Genomic DNA, 19,323 nt, shown 5'->3' on the forward strand with positions numbered 1-19,323 from the left:
TTCGCGGCTTGCCAAGCTGCGCTGCTCGCCTCGACCAGCTCGACGGAAAAATCACAAGCAACAAGGTGAAGGGTGAAGGAGCCATGTCACGCAGAGTGCCATTTTCCATTTCCCAATTTCCAATCTTCATTCTCCATTCTCCGTCCCCACACATGCTCACGACCCACGACCCACGACCCCACGACCCACGACCACGACCCCTCGACCACGACCCACGACCATGCTCGTCCACCGTCCACCTCCACATGCGTCGATGCTAACATGCAACTCCGGCCTCGCACTGGAGATGGGGCGCAGATACCCGCGTCAAGGCTAGCTTGCCAATTGCCTTTGGCCGTCTCTTTGCCTCGCCTGCAGAGTGCGTTGGGCTGCTGCGTTGTAATGCTCCAGATATAATAGGATTCCACGCCCCCGGAGTCATGAAACCCACCCCCGGATTGTTTCTGATCTTGTGAGAGAAAAGGCCAATATCCCCTCGTCCGTTTTTTTTCTTTGCTTGTCCTTTTTGCCCGCCTGCTTTGGCATCAATCGGCAATCTCCCCACTTCCCCTTGGACCATTTCCGCTCTTGGGGAATATTCGACTCGACGCCGTTTACACGAAGCAACGCACCGGCGGCCGGCCCCCTTTTTTTTTCTTTTTCTCTTCTCCTTTTTCTTTTTCCTCTTTTTCTATTTTTGTTTTCTAAACGTGGATTGGACCAACGGCCACCAGACGACGAACCCATTGCGTCACACGGCAGCAACGTCTTCTGCCGCAACCGGTCTTGTGTGTTTCTTCGTGTTCCTCGAATCATCATCATCATCATCATCATCAACACTACTCCTTTCCGACGCGCGGGTGCCCAATTGCCAGGCTATTCAATGAGAGCCCACGACGGCCAACACACGCCCGGGAGCAGAATACTGGCGCCATTTCAAGGTTCAAGAAACATCTAGCATTGGGTGCATCTGACTCGCGTCGCGCCAGCAAAACGGCCCACGGCTGCATTCGCATTCCAACGGCAAGCCACTACATAAACCTCGAGTCGTGGAACTGGAATATATTTTCATTCTTAAGAGAGGCGAGAGTGCCCCTGCGGCTGAGATTGTTGAAATCACTTCATCAGCGCCAACGACGGCCAGAAAGAGCTGAGCCGTAGCAGCCCGGCCTCTGGCATTCCGGGCAATTTCTTCTTCAGGGCCACCAACAAGGACCGACGACGAGTTGGGAGAGAGAGCAAGGAAAATTCACAATGGCGTCAGAGCCAATCAAGGACGGCGCTTCGCCGGCCTCGTCGCAGTCAGACTCGGGGGACAAGAGCAACGGCAAGAAGAGAGCCACCGGCGACGATTCCAACAGTCCGCACAAAGTGACCAAGCGAAGAGCCGCCCGGGCATGCGCGTCGTGTCGGGCGCGAAAGGTGCGGTGCGACGTGGTTGAGGGAGCGCCGTGTGGGAATTGCCGCTGGGACAACGTTGAGGTGAGTTGAGCGGGTTTTGCCCTGGACGGCAATTGCTGTCTGCTTTTTATTTTTGTTTCATTTTTTTCGTGCTTCTTGGTCGTCACAACGGTCCATCTGCCTGCCAGTTGAAACCTCGCTAACCTTTTCTCAGTGCATTGTGCAGGAGAGCCGCCGGCGAAAGTGAGTAGACAGAACGCTCGTCCCGCCTTTGATTTGCCCCGGTTGCCTGGCGTCTGGCCTGAGCGTCTGGCCTGGCGCTTGGGACCCCGGGTACCCGCTTCAACCGCCTTTACCGGGCCTTGGCGCCACTGGGCTGGGCACTGGGCGCTGGGCCCAAGGCTCCATCCGTCGTCTCCACGCTCGGTGCGCCAGAGCACAACCTTCAGTGGCTGCACAGGCCGTTGAAGCACCGAGTGCGGATGCGGAGATGCTCCAGACATCATGGGGCAGACTGGAGGCTCAGAGCCAGCAGGCCGACTCGAATTTCGCCGCCGCCCCAGAATTTCCCGCTTCCAGAGTCGTGTCGTGTCGTCCAAGCTGACCCGAAGTCTTGAAATCTCCAGAAAGAATTCTGTCGCCGCCCCCAGCGCCGTGGGCCCAGCCAGCAGCGGCTCAGCCGAGGCACAACTCCGCGCCAAGGCCACCGCAGCCTCAGCGTCCATGCAGCCCACCAGCGCCATGGCCACGCCGCCGCTTTCCCTGACCAACCCCGACTTTGCACCCCGAGCCGGCAGCGTCACTGCCTTTCCGTCCCACAGCCCCGATGGGGCGGCCCCCTTGCTGCCTAAGAACGGCCTCGACGGCCACGTACCGCACATGCTCTGTAAGTGGTTTACACGACTAGTGCCGCACTCCTTGTTCCGCACTTTCCTCTCTCTCTCTCTCTCTGTTTATTCTTTTTCCTTTTTTCCTTTTTTTCCTTCCCGCCCCGGTCGTCTGCCATGGTGCCAGTTTGGTAGTGCGCCCGCTGGGATGAGTTGAGTTCCTCGTCCAGGCTTGCCCGCCGTAACGGTGTGGACTGGCAGTCCCAGTCCTCCTTCACCCCTTCACCTCGCTGCCGGTGGGCACCACGGGACGTTCTGTACACGAAACGAACCCGGATGGTCTTGGATAGGCACCCGCAACGGACGGCTGTTCCGCGCCGACTCTCCGCATCCAAAGCCCACTGGCCCCACCTTCCCCAACCAGTCTCCTCTGCGGGGGGCCCCACATTATTAACATGACGGCCCCCTGTTCACATGTGAATTGGCTTAGTACGCCACTTTTTCTTGTTGCGGAAGGCAGCCTAAAAAAAACCCCAACAATAAAAAAAAAATCCCAATGTGAAAAAGACTCACTCAAAAAACTGCAAGCTGACCGCATCCCAACTCTGACAGATCAACGGTCCGGATACCGCCAAGCCAGCGTCGTCAGCCAGGTTCGGCGCCCTTTCGTGTTCCCACGTCGCTCCCTCACTCACTCCCCAGCCCGGTTTCTAACACAAAGAGTCGGATTCTAGACCTCCTCATGCTATGGAAGCGGCCGCACCGCACAGTTTCTCAACTCGCTCGAACTCCCCGATGCCGGATCCCAGCTCCCCGCGTTTGTCAGGCCGCTGCCGGCCAAGATCGCGCCCGAGGATGTGCAGTATCTCGCGCTCAAGGGCGCCCTTACGCTGCCCAGCCTCGCGCTCCAGAGTGCTCTCCTGCAGGGCTACATCGAGTACGTCTATCCGTACATGCCGCTGATTGACCTGCACCACTTCTTGAGCATTGTCGACCGCCGGGATGGCGTCAACGGCCAGACGAGCTTGCTGCTCTACCAGAGCATCATGTTTTCGGCCACGGCGTTTGTGGACATGAAGTATTTGAGAGACGCGGGTTTTTCGTCGAGGAAGGCGGCTAGAAAGGCCTTTTTCCAGAAGACACGGGTACGTCTTGGGTTCCCCCCCCTTCATCTAGACCTCTGTTTACATTTCCTCCACTCTTCTTCGCCTTGACGAGAGGGGCGTGCCGTCATGAGCACCCTTGATTTTTTTTCTTTTTTTTTTTCCCAAACCCACCCGACTGACAGACAGATGACCAGCTCCTGTATGACTTTGACTACGAACAAGACCGCCTCGTTCTTGTCCAGTCTCTGATGCAAATGACATACTGGTACGAGACGCCCGACGACCAAAAGGACACCTGGCACTGGATGGGCGTGGCCATCTCCCTCGCACACACCATCGGCCTGCACCGCAACCCTGGGTCAACGTCCATGTCGACGTCCAAGCAGCGTCTCTGGAAACGCATATGGTGGTCGTGCTTCATGCGGGACCGCCTCATTGCGCTGGGCATGCGCCGCCCGACGCGGATCAAGGACGAGGACTTCGACGTGCCCATGCTCGTGGAGAGCGACTTCGACATACAGGTTCTCGCCGAGGGCATCAGCGTCGTCCCTCCAGAATGCACACTCGTGCGAGACGTCGGGATGCAGCGCGAGCTGGCCGCCATGTGCATCTCCAAGGCGAGGCTGTGTCTCTGCATCAGCCACATGCTCAAGACGCAGTACTCGGTGCTCATCCGCGACAAGATGAAGCCCGAAAACACGACAAACAGCACCATGATGCTGTTCCCCAACAAGCAAATGGACAATGTGGACAGCGTCAACGCGGTCGACCTCGAGCTCGGCGCATGGGCTGCCTCGCTGCCAGACGTCTGCCAGTACCGGCCCCTGAGCGCCGTCGACGTCGAGGAGGGCCGGTCGACCGTCGCCGTGCACCGGACGCTGCTGCACATGGTCTTCCACACCACCGTCTCGGCCCTCCACCGTCCGCAGTTCCTGCCGTCATCGCCCACGCAGGCGCCGACCACGTCTCGCCAGGTCCAGGAGATGTCCCGCCTGCGCGTCCGCGACGCCGCCGCCCAGATCACGCGCATGGCCACGGAGCTGCAGCGCCTCCGGCTGGAGAAGTTTCTGCCCACGACGGGCGTCACCGTCATCCTGCCCGCCATGATCATCCACCTGCTCGAGATGAAGGCGCCGTCGTCGCAGGCCCGGGACCGCGCCACCCGCGGCTTCCGCCAGTGCATGCGCGTCATGGAGAAGCTGCGCGAGATCTACGCCGCCGCCGACTACGCAACGGGCTTCCTCGACGCCGCCCTCCGCAAGGCCGCCATCGACGTCCGCACCGCCGCCGCCGCCGCCGCCGCCATCGCCACCACCGGCAACAGCATGGCCGGCCACCACCAGCAGGCCCTCTCGGCCGCCAAGCCCGACCTGCCAGCCGAGTTCACCAGCGCCGCCGCCGCCGCCCAGACGACGCCTCCCCCGGACAACAACCTGCCCTACATGGCGGCCCCGGAGGCGGTCCTCCTCACCGCCGCCGACTTGGACAAGGTCGGGCCCGCCGTCATGCCCACGTGCATGCCGCCGCCGCCGCCGGCCACGATCAACGCCGCGGCCCTCGAGCTGTCGACCAACTCGCCGCCCCAGACCGACTTTGACTCGGCCCAGCCGACGCCCAGCGCGAGCGGCCAGTCGGAAGCGCAGCTCGTCGACCACGACACCATGGACCTTGACTTTATGCAGGGCCACGACGAGTTTGACTGGAACGCCGTGGCCGGCACCGAGTTTGACGTCGACCAGTGGCTGCAGTTCCCTGACGCGGGGGCCGGTTCCGTTTCCAGTTCCAGTTCCAGTTCCGTCTCGGCTGCCGCGTCTGCCCCTGCTTCGGCCCCGGCTTCGGCCTCTGGTTCCCGTCCCGACGGCGGCGCCGAGGACCTCCCCCCCGCCGCTGCCGGGCTGCTGTTTGACACATGTAGCGCCAGCGCGGAAAGATTGATGGAGGAGACGCTGGACCTGGCGGCGCTGGACAACGACGGCGACGTGAGCATGGGCTTGGGCCTGGGCCTGGGCCTGGGCCTGGGCGCTGCCGAGGTGGCGCGGCTGGAGGCTGGAGTTGTGTGAAAGCGGGTTGGTAGGCTGGACACGAAAGGGGGGGGGGGATGATGAATGATCGGCCATGGCGGTGCATTTGCGGCGTTTTTACGGAGTCAGGCTGGGGGAAACTGGGTGTGAGTGAGTGCGGGCAGGGCATGGGAACGCGTAGTGCGGAGCACCTTGTAACGTTAATGCGAGTTGCAATTGGGAACGGGGATTCGGGGGGTTCCTGACCGGGCAGGTGAATATTCGGTCAGGCCAGGCCAGTCAGTTCAATGTTACGTACGGAGTACCATCTACGGATCGGTATCGGCATCGGCGGGTGGTGCAGCCGCAGACGCCTTTTGTAGCTTGACGACTTCTTGCTAGATCAAAGGACGCAGTGCCGCCTGGCGCATGCTGCGCGTCAATCTCGCGTGCGCCGGATCATGCAGGATCCCGCACGCACGTACGTAGTTATTTTCCGACTCCGTACCTATTCTGTGCGTGCGTGTGCGAGCGCATCCACGACCCGCCTGCGCACCCCGGAGCCGAGGTGGCGTGCTGAATGCTGAACGGTGTTTTGTGCGTGGGAGGGAGGGACGGCACGCCAGGCGGCTCCTGGACGGGGCCTATGGTCGGACAGCGAGCCAGCCAGAGGAGCCGGCGACCTGGCGTGGGCGTTGATGGCGGCGAATCACTGAAGCGAGAGCGAGAGCGAGAGCGACAGCGAGGGCGCCTGGCGTGGCCGCTCCTCCTTTTTGTCTCCCGACTGTTTTTATTTATTTCTCTTCCCCTCCCCCTAATCCGGTTGGCCTTTGCCGGACCTTCTTTTGTGTCTGGTTCTGGTCGTGGTTCTGGTTCTGGTTCTGGTTCTGATTCTGATTCTGATTCTGACTCTCCCATTTCGTTTTCTGCCTGGATTTCTTGGCTTCAACCGGCACACATTCGCTCATTCGCTCATTTGCCCACTCGCCCGCTCACTTTCATACGCTTCTTGAAGCAGCAGCACGCTGTCCTGATCTGGCTGCCATCTGCTCACTTTTCCATCGGCGTCTTTGTTCCCCGACTTGGAGCCACCAATCGTTGCGCCCGTCCCCCGTCGCCTTGCTGAATCATCAGCACTCGAGACGACTTGCCAGCCAACAAACGACTCGACTTTTGGGCCTCCTCCGCCTGGCAACACGGCGGCCCGAGACCTCGGTGCTCGCCTGTCGAGGGCTGACCTGCTGTTTCTGCTGCGCCCTCGTCCTTGTGTCGTGTCTGGGGTTTTTGTGTCGGGACGGAGCATTGTGCATGCACGCCGTCTCTCTCGCGCCTGCCTGCCTGCCTGCCTGCCTGCTTCCTCCAGCAAACAAAACGACACCACGCCCATGCCCACGCCCACGCCCACGCAGACATCGCACCAGTGACCCTTTTCTGCCCCGTCGGGCCGTGCATCGTCAACCTCGCCTTGGCCCTCCTCAGAGAGCACTCGACTATGTGCATCGATATTTCCATTCGCATCGACATTGCCATCTCCCCGGGGTCGTGAACTGACCATGCTGCCCTCGCGTCCTTGCTGAATTGCAGAGGTCATCGATCCGTCGCCACCATTGCTGCCATCGACCACACGTGCTCGACAAGACGACATGTCCGACTCGCCTTTCCGCCTCAAGCCCAAGCGGCTCTCTCTCGTCCCGCAATCGCCCGCCCGACCTCGGCCGGACGACGACATCTTCTCCCATCTGAGCCCAAACACAGCCATTGCAGCCTTGTGTTCGGGCAACGGGCCCTTGCGAGCCTGCCTAGACGGCGCGTCTGCTGCTGAGAGAGACCTCGCCATGCGAGCGGCGCTTGCTTCCCAAAGAGTATGCGAATGGACTGACGAGCTTTCCGAATGGAAGTGGCCCGTCGAAAACGGCTGTGCTGGCTTTGTGAAACCCCGCAGCACACTGCCAAGACTATCGTTCCACGTCAACGCACCACACATTGATGAACGCGAGTATATCGGCTGCCTGCCTGCCCGAGACGTGGCTCTGTATAGGCAGAGAATTGCAGAGATACACGGACATGTCGACGATTTGGCGCTGGAAGAGATCAAGACCCAAGTCCTTACCAACCATATCCTCCCCCTGTCGAGACCGAATACGCCACTGTCAATATCCCGCAACGGACTACCCTCCACAAATGCTTACACCAAGATGGAAGACCTGTCCGCAGTTGTCACGACAATCGTCGTCCAGATGCTCCCCAACCTCTCCAGACTCGACCAACTGCTGCGGATATGGAGCTGCCGCTTAGATGTTCTGCAACGTGTCCCGCCCTTGCTCTACGCGCTCGAGGATGCCGAGGCTGGAGTCAAGGCTGGTTGGGCCGCCATTTCCAAGCCTCTCAGGAGGTCAGCTCATGTCGACGGGAAAGGGGCCGTCCTCCAGAAGCCGACACTGAACCTTGCTGACTTTAACGTTATGAACAAAGTCCTTGTCGACAAGGTCGCGGCTCCTGGCAGAGCATTGGATTACATGCTTGATACTTTGGAGGGAATGGACGACACCCTCCCGGATACCTGGTTGGAGCGCATGGAGGCCGTTGAGCGCAGCTACAGCGAGTGGGTGGCTGCTTGCGAGAGGAAGATCCGTGAAACAGAGTGGTCCAAATCAGCACAAGGACAAACTTTCTTCACATCACCCTCACCACAAGCGCCCAGGGAGGTCGCCGATGGCATGTCTTCCGAATCGAGCGAGCTTTTCGGAAATGATTCTGGGATCGCCATCAAGTCACCGGTTTATGACAAGTCTGATGGTACATTCACCATCCCTGTCGACACGTCGCTTGCCATCAGTGGCAATGCACCCCAACTGCCGGCCAATGGTGGCCTGTCCAGCCCGGGTGCCGGAATGTCGCAGTACAATCGAGACCAAGTCCCCAGGACACCGTCTGACCCGGGTTCCTTTGATTCCGAACTAACGCGTGAATCTTCCACCGAGGCCGACGAGTCGAAATCTGTTGCTAACAAGAGTTCGTCCGTGGAGCACGACATGTCAGGAATTGCTAGGGCCATGTCGCCCGTGGATGAAGAAGAGGAAGGAGACGAAGCAGATCTTCCTGCGCTCCAAAATCGCACCACACGTCATAGCAACTCTTCAGAAGACTATTCGATGATGCATGGAGATGGACACATGGGCCGTTTTGATCTTCTAACGAGTGACTTGCCGGAAGTATCCGCGTCTCCCCCAGTGCCTCGGGATCGGATCCGCGAGGCCCAATTTGTTGACGACAGCCCTCCCAGCTCTCCTCCACTTCCTCTAGGCGACACGGGGGACTCTCCGTCACCGAGTGGATTGCTCGACAGTCCTGTCATTCTACCAGGTCCTGAAGATGATCGATCAGTGTTTGACAAGACCCTCGCTGACGGCTCGTTCGTCGACGATTTCGACGATTCCATGTCGGTATCCGAAGTTGCCGGGCCCACGTATCGACGAGAAAGCACTGGGGACAAGCAGCTGCGTCAACAGATCAGCGAGATCATCGAGTCAATACCAGCCAAAATCAAGCTGGCCGCCGAGACCCCTGCTGTCAACCTGAACCCTCCCGACTTACAGTTGCCTCGGATAAAGAAGGAGTCATCCAAGGAGATGTTTAAAAGGAGCACATCTGGCCTGTCGTCTGGCACTGCGACGCCCTCCTTCACTCTGTCCCCGGCAAGAAACACACGTCTGCGTGCCGCTAGAGGCCAACGGGAAATAAAGGTCTATCATCTATCCCGTTCTACCGGCGAACCGCCCATTAAGCTCTTCATTCGATGCGTTGGTGAGCACGGTGAGCGCGTCATGGTCCGCGTTGGTGGCGGGTGGGCCGACCTGAGCGAGTACTTGAAGGAGTACGCCAGCCACCACGGGCGCCGGTCGGCCGGGAAAGAAAAGGCCGCCAAGATTGAAGTCCAAGATGTCCCGCGCGGCTCCACACCATCTGCGCCGGGGACGGGATCCAGCCCACCAAACCGTCCAGCCTCGGCCGCCGCCGTCTCGTCCGAGCACTCACCCGTCACGCCGCTTAATATTCGCAAGACGAGGAGGAGCATTGGTGCCGCGAACAGCGAGCTGCCGAAGTTGTGGCCCAAGACGCCGGCCCCGGCGACGCATCCTACCGATACGCCGTCATCAGAAGAATCAACCCGCTCTAGACCGGGGTCTCGGCTCAGCTGGTTTGAAGACGACGGCTCTTTCCTTGGCCTTGCCGGGCCCACAGGCAAGAAGGTTGAAATGAGCGAAGAGAACAAGGCTTGGGTAGAGAGTGTCAAGGAGAAGGTTCGCCAGGTCAGTGGTGAGAGGAGGATACCTCCACCGGAGGAGAGGAGTCGATTCGGCGATTTGGGCAGAGTTGGCGGCACCAAGAGGTTGTTTCGAAAGGCGGCTGAGCTGGGGTCGCAGGGCAAGAGGTGAAGAAGGCATTGTCAGACCGCCGTGCCCCCGGCTTACACGGGAAAAAGACGAGAGAGCATTGTTATTGGATTGCGCAACGCAACTTTGAGCAGAGACGCACCCGTACTCGTACTCGTGCTTGCTATACCCGCGGTCATCATAGCGGCCGCAGCTTTGGTCTATCGGGTAGTTGTACATTATAGAGATACAGGAGGAGCGGCAGCAGCAGCAGCAGCAGGGAGTCTTTGTCATTGTGTGTTTTTTTGAAGCTGTGTTGTTTGCGGTTTGTCAAGCTTGATGACGTGAGCGTGACGTGAGTATAAGGGATGCCATGCCATTTCATGATGTGTCTAGGTTCTTTCACGTGTCGTTGCTGTGTGCGCCCCTGCGGGGGCGGCAACTACACATGATGGATGGGTGGGTGGGACGGGGACGATGCCCGTCTCTGATCTACAGCAAGGCATCCTCGTCTCATTACATAATTTGAACTTTGTGCGCGTGCTCAGAAAACTTATCAAATACTTCTCCTTTATATTTACTAGAGTATGTAATAACATACTTTTCGAAAAAGGGTAAAACGTAATTTTTCAAAGCCACGAGACTCGTCAAAAGACGGCTTGAGCGTCTTCTCAACTTTGACCGGGTACGTACATGTCATGGACCAGGCGAGCAAACTACCAACCTTGACTGCGTGGACTCTCGTCTCCAGATGATGAGCAAGCACCACGACCGTGCCCACGCGAAAACGACGTCTGCTCTAGAGCTCGCTCGGCGAGCCGCACCGCCCAGCCTGCCACATCTCGACCGACCTGACCGTCATGCCGCGGTCGGCGCCGTCGCCCCAGGTCGGCAGCCACCGGGCCGCAGCGTCCCAAAAGGTCCACTGGGCGTTTTTGGCGCCGTCTATCCAGGGCTTGTCGCCGACGTGGTCCCTGCAGGAGCGAGGAGCAGTGAGCGGAGGAGAGGCGCGCCAAGAAAGGGGGGGGGGGGGGGGGGTCTTGGAGCCGACGGCGACGTTGAGGATCAGGTAGAAGCGCTGGTCGAAGGGGGCGTTGCCCGTGGACGAGTTGGACATGGCCCAGGGGTTGGCCAGCAGGGTCTGGTTCTCGGCCATGCTGGCGAAGCGGCCGAGCTCGTAGAGGGGCCGGTCCTTGTCGAAGCCGACAAACATGATTTGGTGGGCGCGGTTGTCGATGTAGAAGTACATGTACTTGGGGGTCCACTGGATGCCGAACCTGTGGAAGGACTTGGAGAAGTCGCCGCGGCGGAGCATCTTTGCGTCCGTGGTGCGCCAGTAGCTGTCGTCTTTGGCGGTCGGGCCTGTTTTCGACCGGCGGTCAGCTGCTGATATGCCGTCGGCCCAGCACACCAGGCTTTGGCTTCTGTTGCCGAGCAGAGGGTTTTGAGGGATGGCGGAGTGAGTGAGCGAGAGGGAGGGAGAGAGCGGCGAGTGCCACGGCTTGCTTGCTTGCTTGCTTACCCCAGTGCAGAGTGCTGTAGTAGTAGTTTCGGCCGCCCTCGGGGTAGGACCGCGCGTTGCCCCTGGATTCCATGATGTCGATTTCGCCGCTGCGAGGCCAGTCGCCGTAGGTTGAGCCCTCGGGCATCATCCCTTGACGTCGTGACGGGAGGTTTCCTTTTGTCAGATGGGGGTTTCTGGGAGAGACGGAGAGGCGGAATGACATACAGATGGCGGGCCAGATCCAGTCGCCCTTGGGGAGCCTGGCAACGACTTCGACTCTGCCGTAGCGGATGCTCTTCTTGCCCTTTGTCGAGAGGCGGGCGGAGCGGATGGGGGGGATCATGGTGCCCTTTTGGGGGTCCGACGTGATTATGCACGACGCGTTGGCGTTGTTGCTGGTGCAGCTGCCGTCCTTGGTCAGGTCGAGCGTGTAGTTGGCGAAGAGGTCGGCATTGGTGATGGGCGTGGTCTCGTTGGTGAGGGTCGGCACAATGTGCAGGCCGTCCGAGTCGACATACGAGTTCTTGGGGTCTGTCGTGGTCCAGTCGAAGCTGCCTGTGCCGAAGCCGTCGAGCTGCACCTCGTGCGACCAGACATCCTTGTTGAAGGTGCTGAAGTGGTCTTCGTAGATGAGGCAGTACTGAGCAGTGGTTTTCGTGTTGGTGACTTTATTTTGGAGGAGACGAAAAAAGGGGGGGGGATATATGTCTATCGGCTTACATCTCCGTCTCGGTAGGGCCAGACGAGCAAAACGCAGGTAACGCCCGAGAGGACAAGGCCGAGCAGGATGAAGCCCCTCACAATCCAGTTGTTCCATCTCGTCTTGTTCATGGCTGGGTCAGAAAGCCATGGCTTCTCGAACTCGCCGCGGAGGCGGTAGCTCTTGAACCTCCGGCGGGACGCGATGTCGAGCGATGAGTAGTCGCGCGTGATGACGGACGACGGACTGCCCGGAGCATCCAGGGCCGATGAGGTTGCGCCGGAATCAGCCTTGGGTGGCTTGCGCTGTGAGGGCGGCGACTCGCCTGCTGGCGTGTGCGGAATGTTGTCCATGTTTATTCTTGCAAGGTCTTGACAATGAAATGTGCCCTTCTGTCTATTGTAGAGTCTGCCAGGGTGTTTTGATTGCATGTAGAGCTTATCTGCTCCGAGTACGCTGCTGTGTCCCAGACGAACCCTTTCTTCAAGGACGGCGTCAACGAGGGCAAGTATTGGATGGGAAGAATTTTCAACGGCCAGAAGAAGAGCAAGAGTTACCCCATCAAGCTCAAAGGAACACCGTGATGGTAATTTGCAGCTCCCCATCTTGCAACACCACGAGTCTCGGGCAGCTGCGGGCGTCAACGCAGCGACGATAACATGGCATCAAGACTCGGACCTCGCCCCAGGTAAGTAGTACTGTATGTCCATCGCAACTAGTGGTATTCCCATGCAACTACTACTTTCAGCCGCTGTCGAGTTCTTTTGCTTCCCTAGGCTTCTCCTGATTGGCGCCGGGTCCCCTGCTCCTTGTGAGAAACTAATGCAGGCAAAAGGGTGGCGCCGTCCACATACCTAGTGTACTTGAACGACGGCGCCCTTGTCGGTATCGAGTCGACTTCCAGGGCGGGTCAATTGTCCGCCGGTTTCTCAGCTTCTCAAGGGAGCCCTTGCGGCCGGCCGTCGAGGGTCATGACAAACGGCAGGGAGCCACCGTTGACCTGAGCAAGGCGAGAGTTGCATGCTCGCGTATGCAGCGAGGGCGGCGTTGGGCTGACCATGCCGACATGTGCGCATGTACCCACACAGTCAGTGTGCCCCGAGGCGTGGCCCTGCCTGCGGCATGGGCTGGTCTATTCTTGGGAAGAAGCGAGACACGGTTGAGTGACGGTATACGCGGTGAGTATCAGTTGACGTTGGCAGCAGAAGGGCGTTGTCAGGTGGCGTCGATGCGAGAAAGCGTCGACGCTGAACAGCAACATTGCAGAATTCCAGATTCTCCACGATCTCTTGGTTTCAGGGGTTTCGTTTCCTCCCGCCCAGAGGGACGTGCCGGGCGTGGTGGTTTGCTAGTTTTTACCGCCAGTGTCATGAGCACAATTACGTTCCCATGGAGCGCCTGCCGACGACGCCAGTATCCTAGGACCTCGAGACAACCGCCAATGCAGGTTTTCCATGACGGGAGCTGTGTTGTATGTATGCACGGTACGGATTGTGTCGAGTCCCCGAGATCTGACGCCAAATGTCATGACACACACCTTGCCGACAATGCTAGCTGTGACAGCCGGACAGGGGTGAGGATGACGACGATGATGATGACAATTGTTGTTCTTTATTGTTTTTGGTCTCCTGGTCCCGGCCCGTGGCATCCTGGTAGCCACCGTCCCCGTCTCGTGCCACGACGACCGTAGACTAGCAGTGGGTGGTAAATTTGCAGGACAGGATGGAACTTTGAAGGGGTGGTGTAGTCAGTCGTGCAGATTGCAGAATCTACAGCATGTGGCAACGGCTATTCGGCCACGACTGACGCTTTGCGCCTGATAAGTAGTCGGACTAGCCTCGTTCGAGGGACGGGAGATGGTCCAATGTCAGAAGTCAAATACATGGACGTTTATTGCCTCCCGGCCGTAGTCCCCGAATTCGCCGTCTCCTCTTTGTGGTCGAAACTGTCGAGTCTCTACTGGAACGACCGGCTGCCAGGGAAAAGCTCTAGAGGCTAAAATGTGCGCGGCATGTCATGGTCCCGAGGGAGCTGAAGAAGGCGCAAGCGCTGGCAGTGCGCAGAAACCCTCAGCTGCAAGGAGATCGCTTGGTGGCGAGATTGCTGGATAGCGGATAGCAGATAGCAGACAGCACTGCTGCTCCTGGTTCCTGGCACAATCTTATCATGTCATGATGCTCGCTCGCTCGCTCGCTCCCCTCCCCCCATCGTCATGCGCAATGTCATTCTACCAAAAGGGCAGGAGGCTGCGGTCCGTAATCGAAAGCGAAGCGGCCCAATGCCGCGATAAAGCGCGTGGGCAACGTAGGGAGTACTCCGTATGCGAAACGAAGACGTTTTGGATCGAGGCAACAGCTGAAAGGATGTCAACCCAACTTGTGAATGCTACCAGTCCACGGGGACGAGTGGGACGCAGAGGTTCTGGGTTGATAAACCCTGATGTCGGAGCATGTAACCTCGATTGCGTCGCGCCCCCGGTCTCGTATTTGGCTGTCGCCGGCAGCAGCGACGCAGAAAAGTCCAATTACCCGCTACAAGCCTTTTCTGCAGCATCGACAATGACAGATGGTTATCCTTGCCGGCAGAGTCGCATTCTTTTTGGAGGGGGGAAGGGGGGCTGCCCAGCTCCGACGCGTTGCGTGCCAGGCCAGCCACTCGACAATATCAACACTGAAAGCGCGAGAGACGAGTCAGCAGTCGGTTCCGCGGCGTCGAGAAGCTCGAGCTTGATGATTTGCTTTTTTGGAAGATGCGCGGGACATTGGCAGGCTTGGGCGAGAAACGGACCAGGGTGGAAACGGGAAACGGGAAACGGGAAATGGAACAAGGGAGATGGGAGGCGGGAGGCGAGAGGCGGAAGGCGGAAGGCGGCTTTGCCACGGGCGGGCTGCTGTACATGTGGCTGAGCTGTGGATCAATTGATAACGATCTGTTTCTGCGCCGCGCCTTCCAAGTTGGGGGCTGCCGATTGACTTGTTTGGCATTGGCATCGACATTGTTGACCATCCGGACGGACCCACGGTTGGGATGCATACAGAATAATGGCCGGTGGTGCATTGAGATGCATCTCCTCCCGAGTCGACTTCCCTCTGGCCCCGTGGCCGCCGGCTGGCATCGTTGACCGGCCGCCTGCCCGTCGAGTTCTGCCTTGGCCTAAGCAAAATTGCACATTGGGCTCTGCAGGACCTCGCATGGATACGACAACGCCCGCATCAACGTTGAAACGATCCAGGGACTTGGTCACGGTGGGACGGGCCCGTCGGGAGCCCCGTCTGGATCTGCTTCAGCCTAGGCCCGTTGCTTCTTGTCTTGTGGCATCGTCGGGCCCTTGTCGCAGATGAAGCTGGTCGTGATGGCTTCCTTGTCGGGAAGCCCGCAGCCCGCCCAGTCGGCGTACGGAGCAGGTCAGCAGTGTGTTATGGCGAGGCGAGCTGCCCTCTGTTTTACCACTCGTCTAGATCCTAGAGCTGCGGACATATATTGCTCCGTCGGCACCCCCGGCTTGTCTCGTTGTACGAATGCACAGCTGGCGGACCATCAAGCCCGGGACCAGTCTGTACCGACATACGAATCCAGAGAGGGAAATATTCAAGTGCTTCTTCTTGTCCCCGAGGATACTTCTGCTGACAATGCTTGTTGTTACCGATTGGGCTTGGGCTTGGGCTTGAACAATTCTCCCAAATTACACTCTGCGAAATCTCCCCAAAGAGACACCATCCGGAGACGCAGCCCCGTCGTTTTGGCTAACAAGGCCTGGAGTCTCGCAAACTGCTCGCCGTGTGTTTCTTTGTATTTCTTGTCTCGTTCTACATCTTATTTCGTCTTGTATTCCTTTTCAAGCCGTGCCCATAGCTTCTTTCTCGCCCTAGAATAGGGCCGTTCATGGGGGAAAATGGATTCTTCCGCAACCATCTCGGCCCACGGTGTTGACGACTCGATGCCGCGAAACAGGTCGTTCTGCACAATCTCTGCGATCTCCATCGACTCTTCTGCCCGAAGATCCGGCCAGGACTCCCCCTACAACGCCAATTATCACGATGACTTTCGCTTCAGAACGGTAAGCCAACAAGCACGGTTCCTTTGCCCCCGAGGCGAGACGCCTTCTGACAGTCCGACAGATGGTCATGTACCTGCATAACAGAGCCGTGGCCAGCGGCTGGATTCCTCCCGAGTCCATCCGGTCTCAGGAAGACTGCTCCGGCGTGCTCTTGCGAAGATCTCGCGGCAACTACATGACTGCCTCGCAGCGAGTCAACCCTACTCTTCTCGGCGCCGTAATCCGACTCAATCTCAACGTGGCCGTCACCATGCGCCCGCAGATGCTCTACGGCATCCTCGCCTCGCTGACGCCGGGCCAGACGGATCTGAAGTTCAAGGACGGCTCTCAGATCCAGGTCCTTGATTCACTGGCCTTTGCGCAGCCTGCCACCGTCAAGAAGTTCCAGTACGCCTGCGTCTTTAGACAGGAGCGCCTGATTCTCGTCTGGCACGATGACCTGGCCAACATTGTCCCTCAGGCCACTCATGTAGAGGAGAGGCTTCTTGCCTGGGTATGAGACTCCCCTCCTTGCCAAACAGCAACGTGCGGGTACAAGACACGGCCGAGGGACTAATCTTTCTGACGGCAGGTATGGGGAGAAGCAAGACTGCCGGCCAACATCCTGCACGTGCCCAGCCGCGCCCCGTCCATCTTGTACGGCTCCGGCATATCCAGCCCCATGGGAACGGCGACGCCAGCCGCGGGCATCACGACGCCGGGTCTCCTGACGCGCACCAACAGCAGCGACGACTTTTCGGACAAGAACGCCGCCATGGAGCGGCCCGAGTCCGTCGCGAGGCCCGTCGCGCGCCCGTCGGCCGTCTTCATCGGCTGCGCCATGTGCCTGTCCCTCTGCCTCCTGTGCGGCGTCTACATCGGCAAGCTGGTGACGGAGTGCATCCTCGCTAACGACTGGACCAGGCTGGCGCTCATCTTCCCCGTGCCCCTGCTCATGTGCGTCTCTCTGTTCTTCTTCCAGGTCATCTTCACCAACATCTTCCAGATGATTGGGCCCATCGGAGGCGTCACCACCAACTCGCGCTACTTTTCCGCCCACAAGCCGTGTCTGAGACGCGCCTACGCCGACGGCTTCCTGCCCCCCAAGGTCACCATCCAGATGCCCGTCTATAAGGAGGGCATGGAGTCCGTCATCGTCCCGACCGTGCGCAGCCTGCAGGCTGCCATGTCGTACTACGAGTCCCACGGTGGGTCCGCCAACATCTTCATCAACGACGACGGCCTGCGCGCCGGCCTGACCGACGACGAGGTCCGCGCCCGCAAGGACTTTTACGCCGACAACGGGATCGGCTGGGTCGCCCGTCCCAAGCATAACGGGGACGAGGGCTTCGTGAGAAAGGGCAAATTTAAAAAGGCCTCCAATATGAACTTTGCGCTCAACATCTCGCAAAAGGTCGAGGCATACATGCAGGACCTTGCGGATGCGAAGCTGGCGGACAAGGAGACGGACCTTGTTACGGATGCCGAGGAGGAAGACATGTATCAGGCTGCTTTGGCGCGCGTGTTGGAAGAGAACCCGCTGGCTTGGGCCGACGGTGATATTCGCGTCGGGGAAATGATTCTCATTGTAGACTCAGATACCCGAGTGGTAGGCCTTGCCTTTACATCTTTTTTTTTTTTCTGTTCCGGAATCCCTTTTCTATTCTAGTCATGGACTAACATTTGATAATAGCCAGAGGACTCTCTTTTGTATGGTGCTGCCGAGATGTTCCTCTCCCCCGAGGCGGCCATTGTCCAACATTCCACCGGCGTCATGCAAGTCACGCACGATTACTTTGAGAATGGAATCACCTACTTCACCAACCTCATTTACTCTTCCATTCGCTTCTCCATTGGGTCCGGCGAGGTGGCCCCCTTTGTTGGGCACAACGCTTTTCTCCGCTGGCAAGGTGAGAGACATGAAGAGAGAAAGAAAGGGAGAAGATGCCAGGTACATCGTGAGAACATCATGCTGACTGAATTTCCTCTCGCAGCCGTTCAGGACGTCGGCGTGCCCGAACAAGACGGCTACGTGCCGTACTGGTCCGAGAGTCACGTCTCAGAAGACTTTGACATTGCGCTCCGCCTCCAGATGAAGGGCAACATCATCCGCGTGGCCGACTACCACGACAACGAATTCAAAGAGGGCGTCTCGCTCACCATCTACGACGAAATTGCCCGCTGGCAAAAGTATGCCTATGGCGTCAACGAGATGATCTTCCACCCACTCCACCGCTGGATCTACAAGGGGCCCTTCACGCCGCTCTTCTACACTTACATCACGTCCAACATTATGCTGTCGTCCAAAATCTCCATTCTGTCCTACATGTGCTCCTACTACGCGCTGGGGTCGGCCATGTTCCTCACCACGCTCAACTACTTCCTCGTCGGCTGGTTTCGCGACGACCTGGCCGTGAGCTACCTCACCTCGTGGAACGTGTTGCTCTCCCTCATTGTCGTCTTTAACGCCTCGGGTCCCATCGCCCTCGCCATCGTGCGCTATCGCACCGCCGAGAAGCCCCTGCTCGAGGCCCTTGTCGAGAACTTCAAGTGGATGCCCATGATGACCGTCTTCTTCGGCGGTATCTCTTTCCACATCTCAAACGCCATTCTCGCTCACCTCTTCCACGTGGACATGCAGTGGGGCGCGACGTCCAAGGAGAAGGAGGACAGCAACTTCTTCCAGGAGATGCCGCGTATCTTCCGCACCTTCAAGTACATGTATTTGGTGGTCGGGCTCCTCACTGCCGCAATGGTGTACTTGGGCGCGTTTGCGCCCCCGGACTGGGCTATTACCGACTTTTCCGTCATTGTGCCGCTGGCCCTGAACTTGGGATTTCACGCTCTCGTGCCGCTCGTCTTGAATCCCAGCTTGATGGTTTTTAACTACTGACCTCTTGGCAGCAGTATTTCGCTCCTTCTCTTTCTTGTCGGTTTAGATTGAACAGTCGTTTTTGAGGATTAGTGGTGTTTCTCCTTGTTTTTATGTTTTGTTTTGTTTTGTTTTTTCCAAAAGGGGGTGGAGGGGGGATAGATGGCGTTAGTGTTCTTACATGATGGTTGATATATACTGCACAAGATTGGCATATAAAGGAACTTGTAATTGGGTATCAAGTAGAAGCTGAGCATTGGGTGTTCTGCTGCCAACGTCATCTGCCTCGACATGCGCACGTGCAAATTATCACGTTAACTCGACTGGTAGAGGTGAAGGAACCGACGAAGCTACCTAGCTAGGTATCGTACTTACACCCGTGGCCCCTGTTTCTGAGGACAGCAGATTTATCACAAGACCGGCCAAAAATTGTCTTGAGCTTAGAAGTCTGATGAGCTGTCTTGTACAAGGCCTCCATGATGCCCCCCCCCCCCCCCAAAAAAAAAAAAAAAAAAAAAAAAAAAA

At 58.3% G+C, this 19,323-nt stretch overlaps 4 protein-coding genes across 4 annotated transcripts; 3 read left to right on the plus strand and 1 right to left on the minus strand.

Annotated features, from left to right (window-relative positions):
• Positions 1–1,233: 1,233 nt before the first annotated feature.
• Positions 1,234–5,373, plus strand: MAM_06368 (Cutinase transcription factor 1 beta; the record flags this gene model as incomplete). Its single annotated transcript, XM_040825166.1, has 6 exons — positions 1,234–1,461; positions 1,595–1,623; positions 2,007–2,266; positions 2,820–2,860; positions 2,942–3,352; positions 3,508–5,373. The coding sequence occupies 6 exons, from the start codon at positions 1,234–1,236 to the stop codon at positions 5,371–5,373; spliced, it is 2,835 nt and encodes a 944-aa protein (XP_040676822.1).
• Positions 5,374–6,956: 1,583 nt separating this feature from the next.
• On the plus strand, positions 6,957–9,749 carry MAM_06369 (GAS2 domain containing protein; the record flags this gene model as incomplete). The annotated part of the gene is made up of 1 exon (XM_040825167.1): positions 6,957–9,749. One exon carries the CDS (start codon positions 6,957–6,959, stop codon positions 9,747–9,749), a length of 2,793 nt encoding a protein of 930 aa, XP_040676823.1.
• A 736-nt stretch (positions 9,750–10,485) lies between these two features.
• MAM_06370 (Concanavalin A-like lectin/glucanase) lies at positions 10,486–12,243 on the minus strand (the record flags this gene model as incomplete). Its single annotated transcript, XM_040825168.1, has 3 exons — positions 10,486–11,048; positions 11,209–11,830; positions 11,911–12,243. The coding sequence occupies 3 exons, from the start codon at positions 12,241–12,243 to the stop codon at positions 10,486–10,488; spliced, it is 1,518 nt and encodes a 505-aa protein (XP_040676824.1).
• A 3,539-nt stretch (positions 12,244–15,782) lies between these two features.
• Positions 15,783–18,819, plus strand: MAM_06371 (uncharacterized protein; the record flags this gene model as incomplete). The annotated part of the gene is made up of 5 exons (XM_040825169.1): positions 15,783–15,947; positions 16,009–16,440; positions 16,519–17,535; positions 17,620–17,836; positions 17,921–18,819. 5 exons carry the CDS (start codon positions 15,783–15,785, stop codon positions 18,817–18,819), a joined length of 2,730 nt encoding a protein of 909 aa, XP_040676825.1.
• Between the last annotated feature and the right edge of the window lie 504 nt (positions 18,820–19,323).

This window comes from Metarhizium album (genome assembly GCF_000804445.1).
Source record: "Metarhizium album ARSEF 1941 chromosome Unknown scaffold_20, whole genome shotgun sequence".
Lineage (NCBI taxonomy): Eukaryota > Fungi > Ascomycota > Sordariomycetes > Hypocreales > Clavicipitaceae > Metarhizium > Metarhizium album.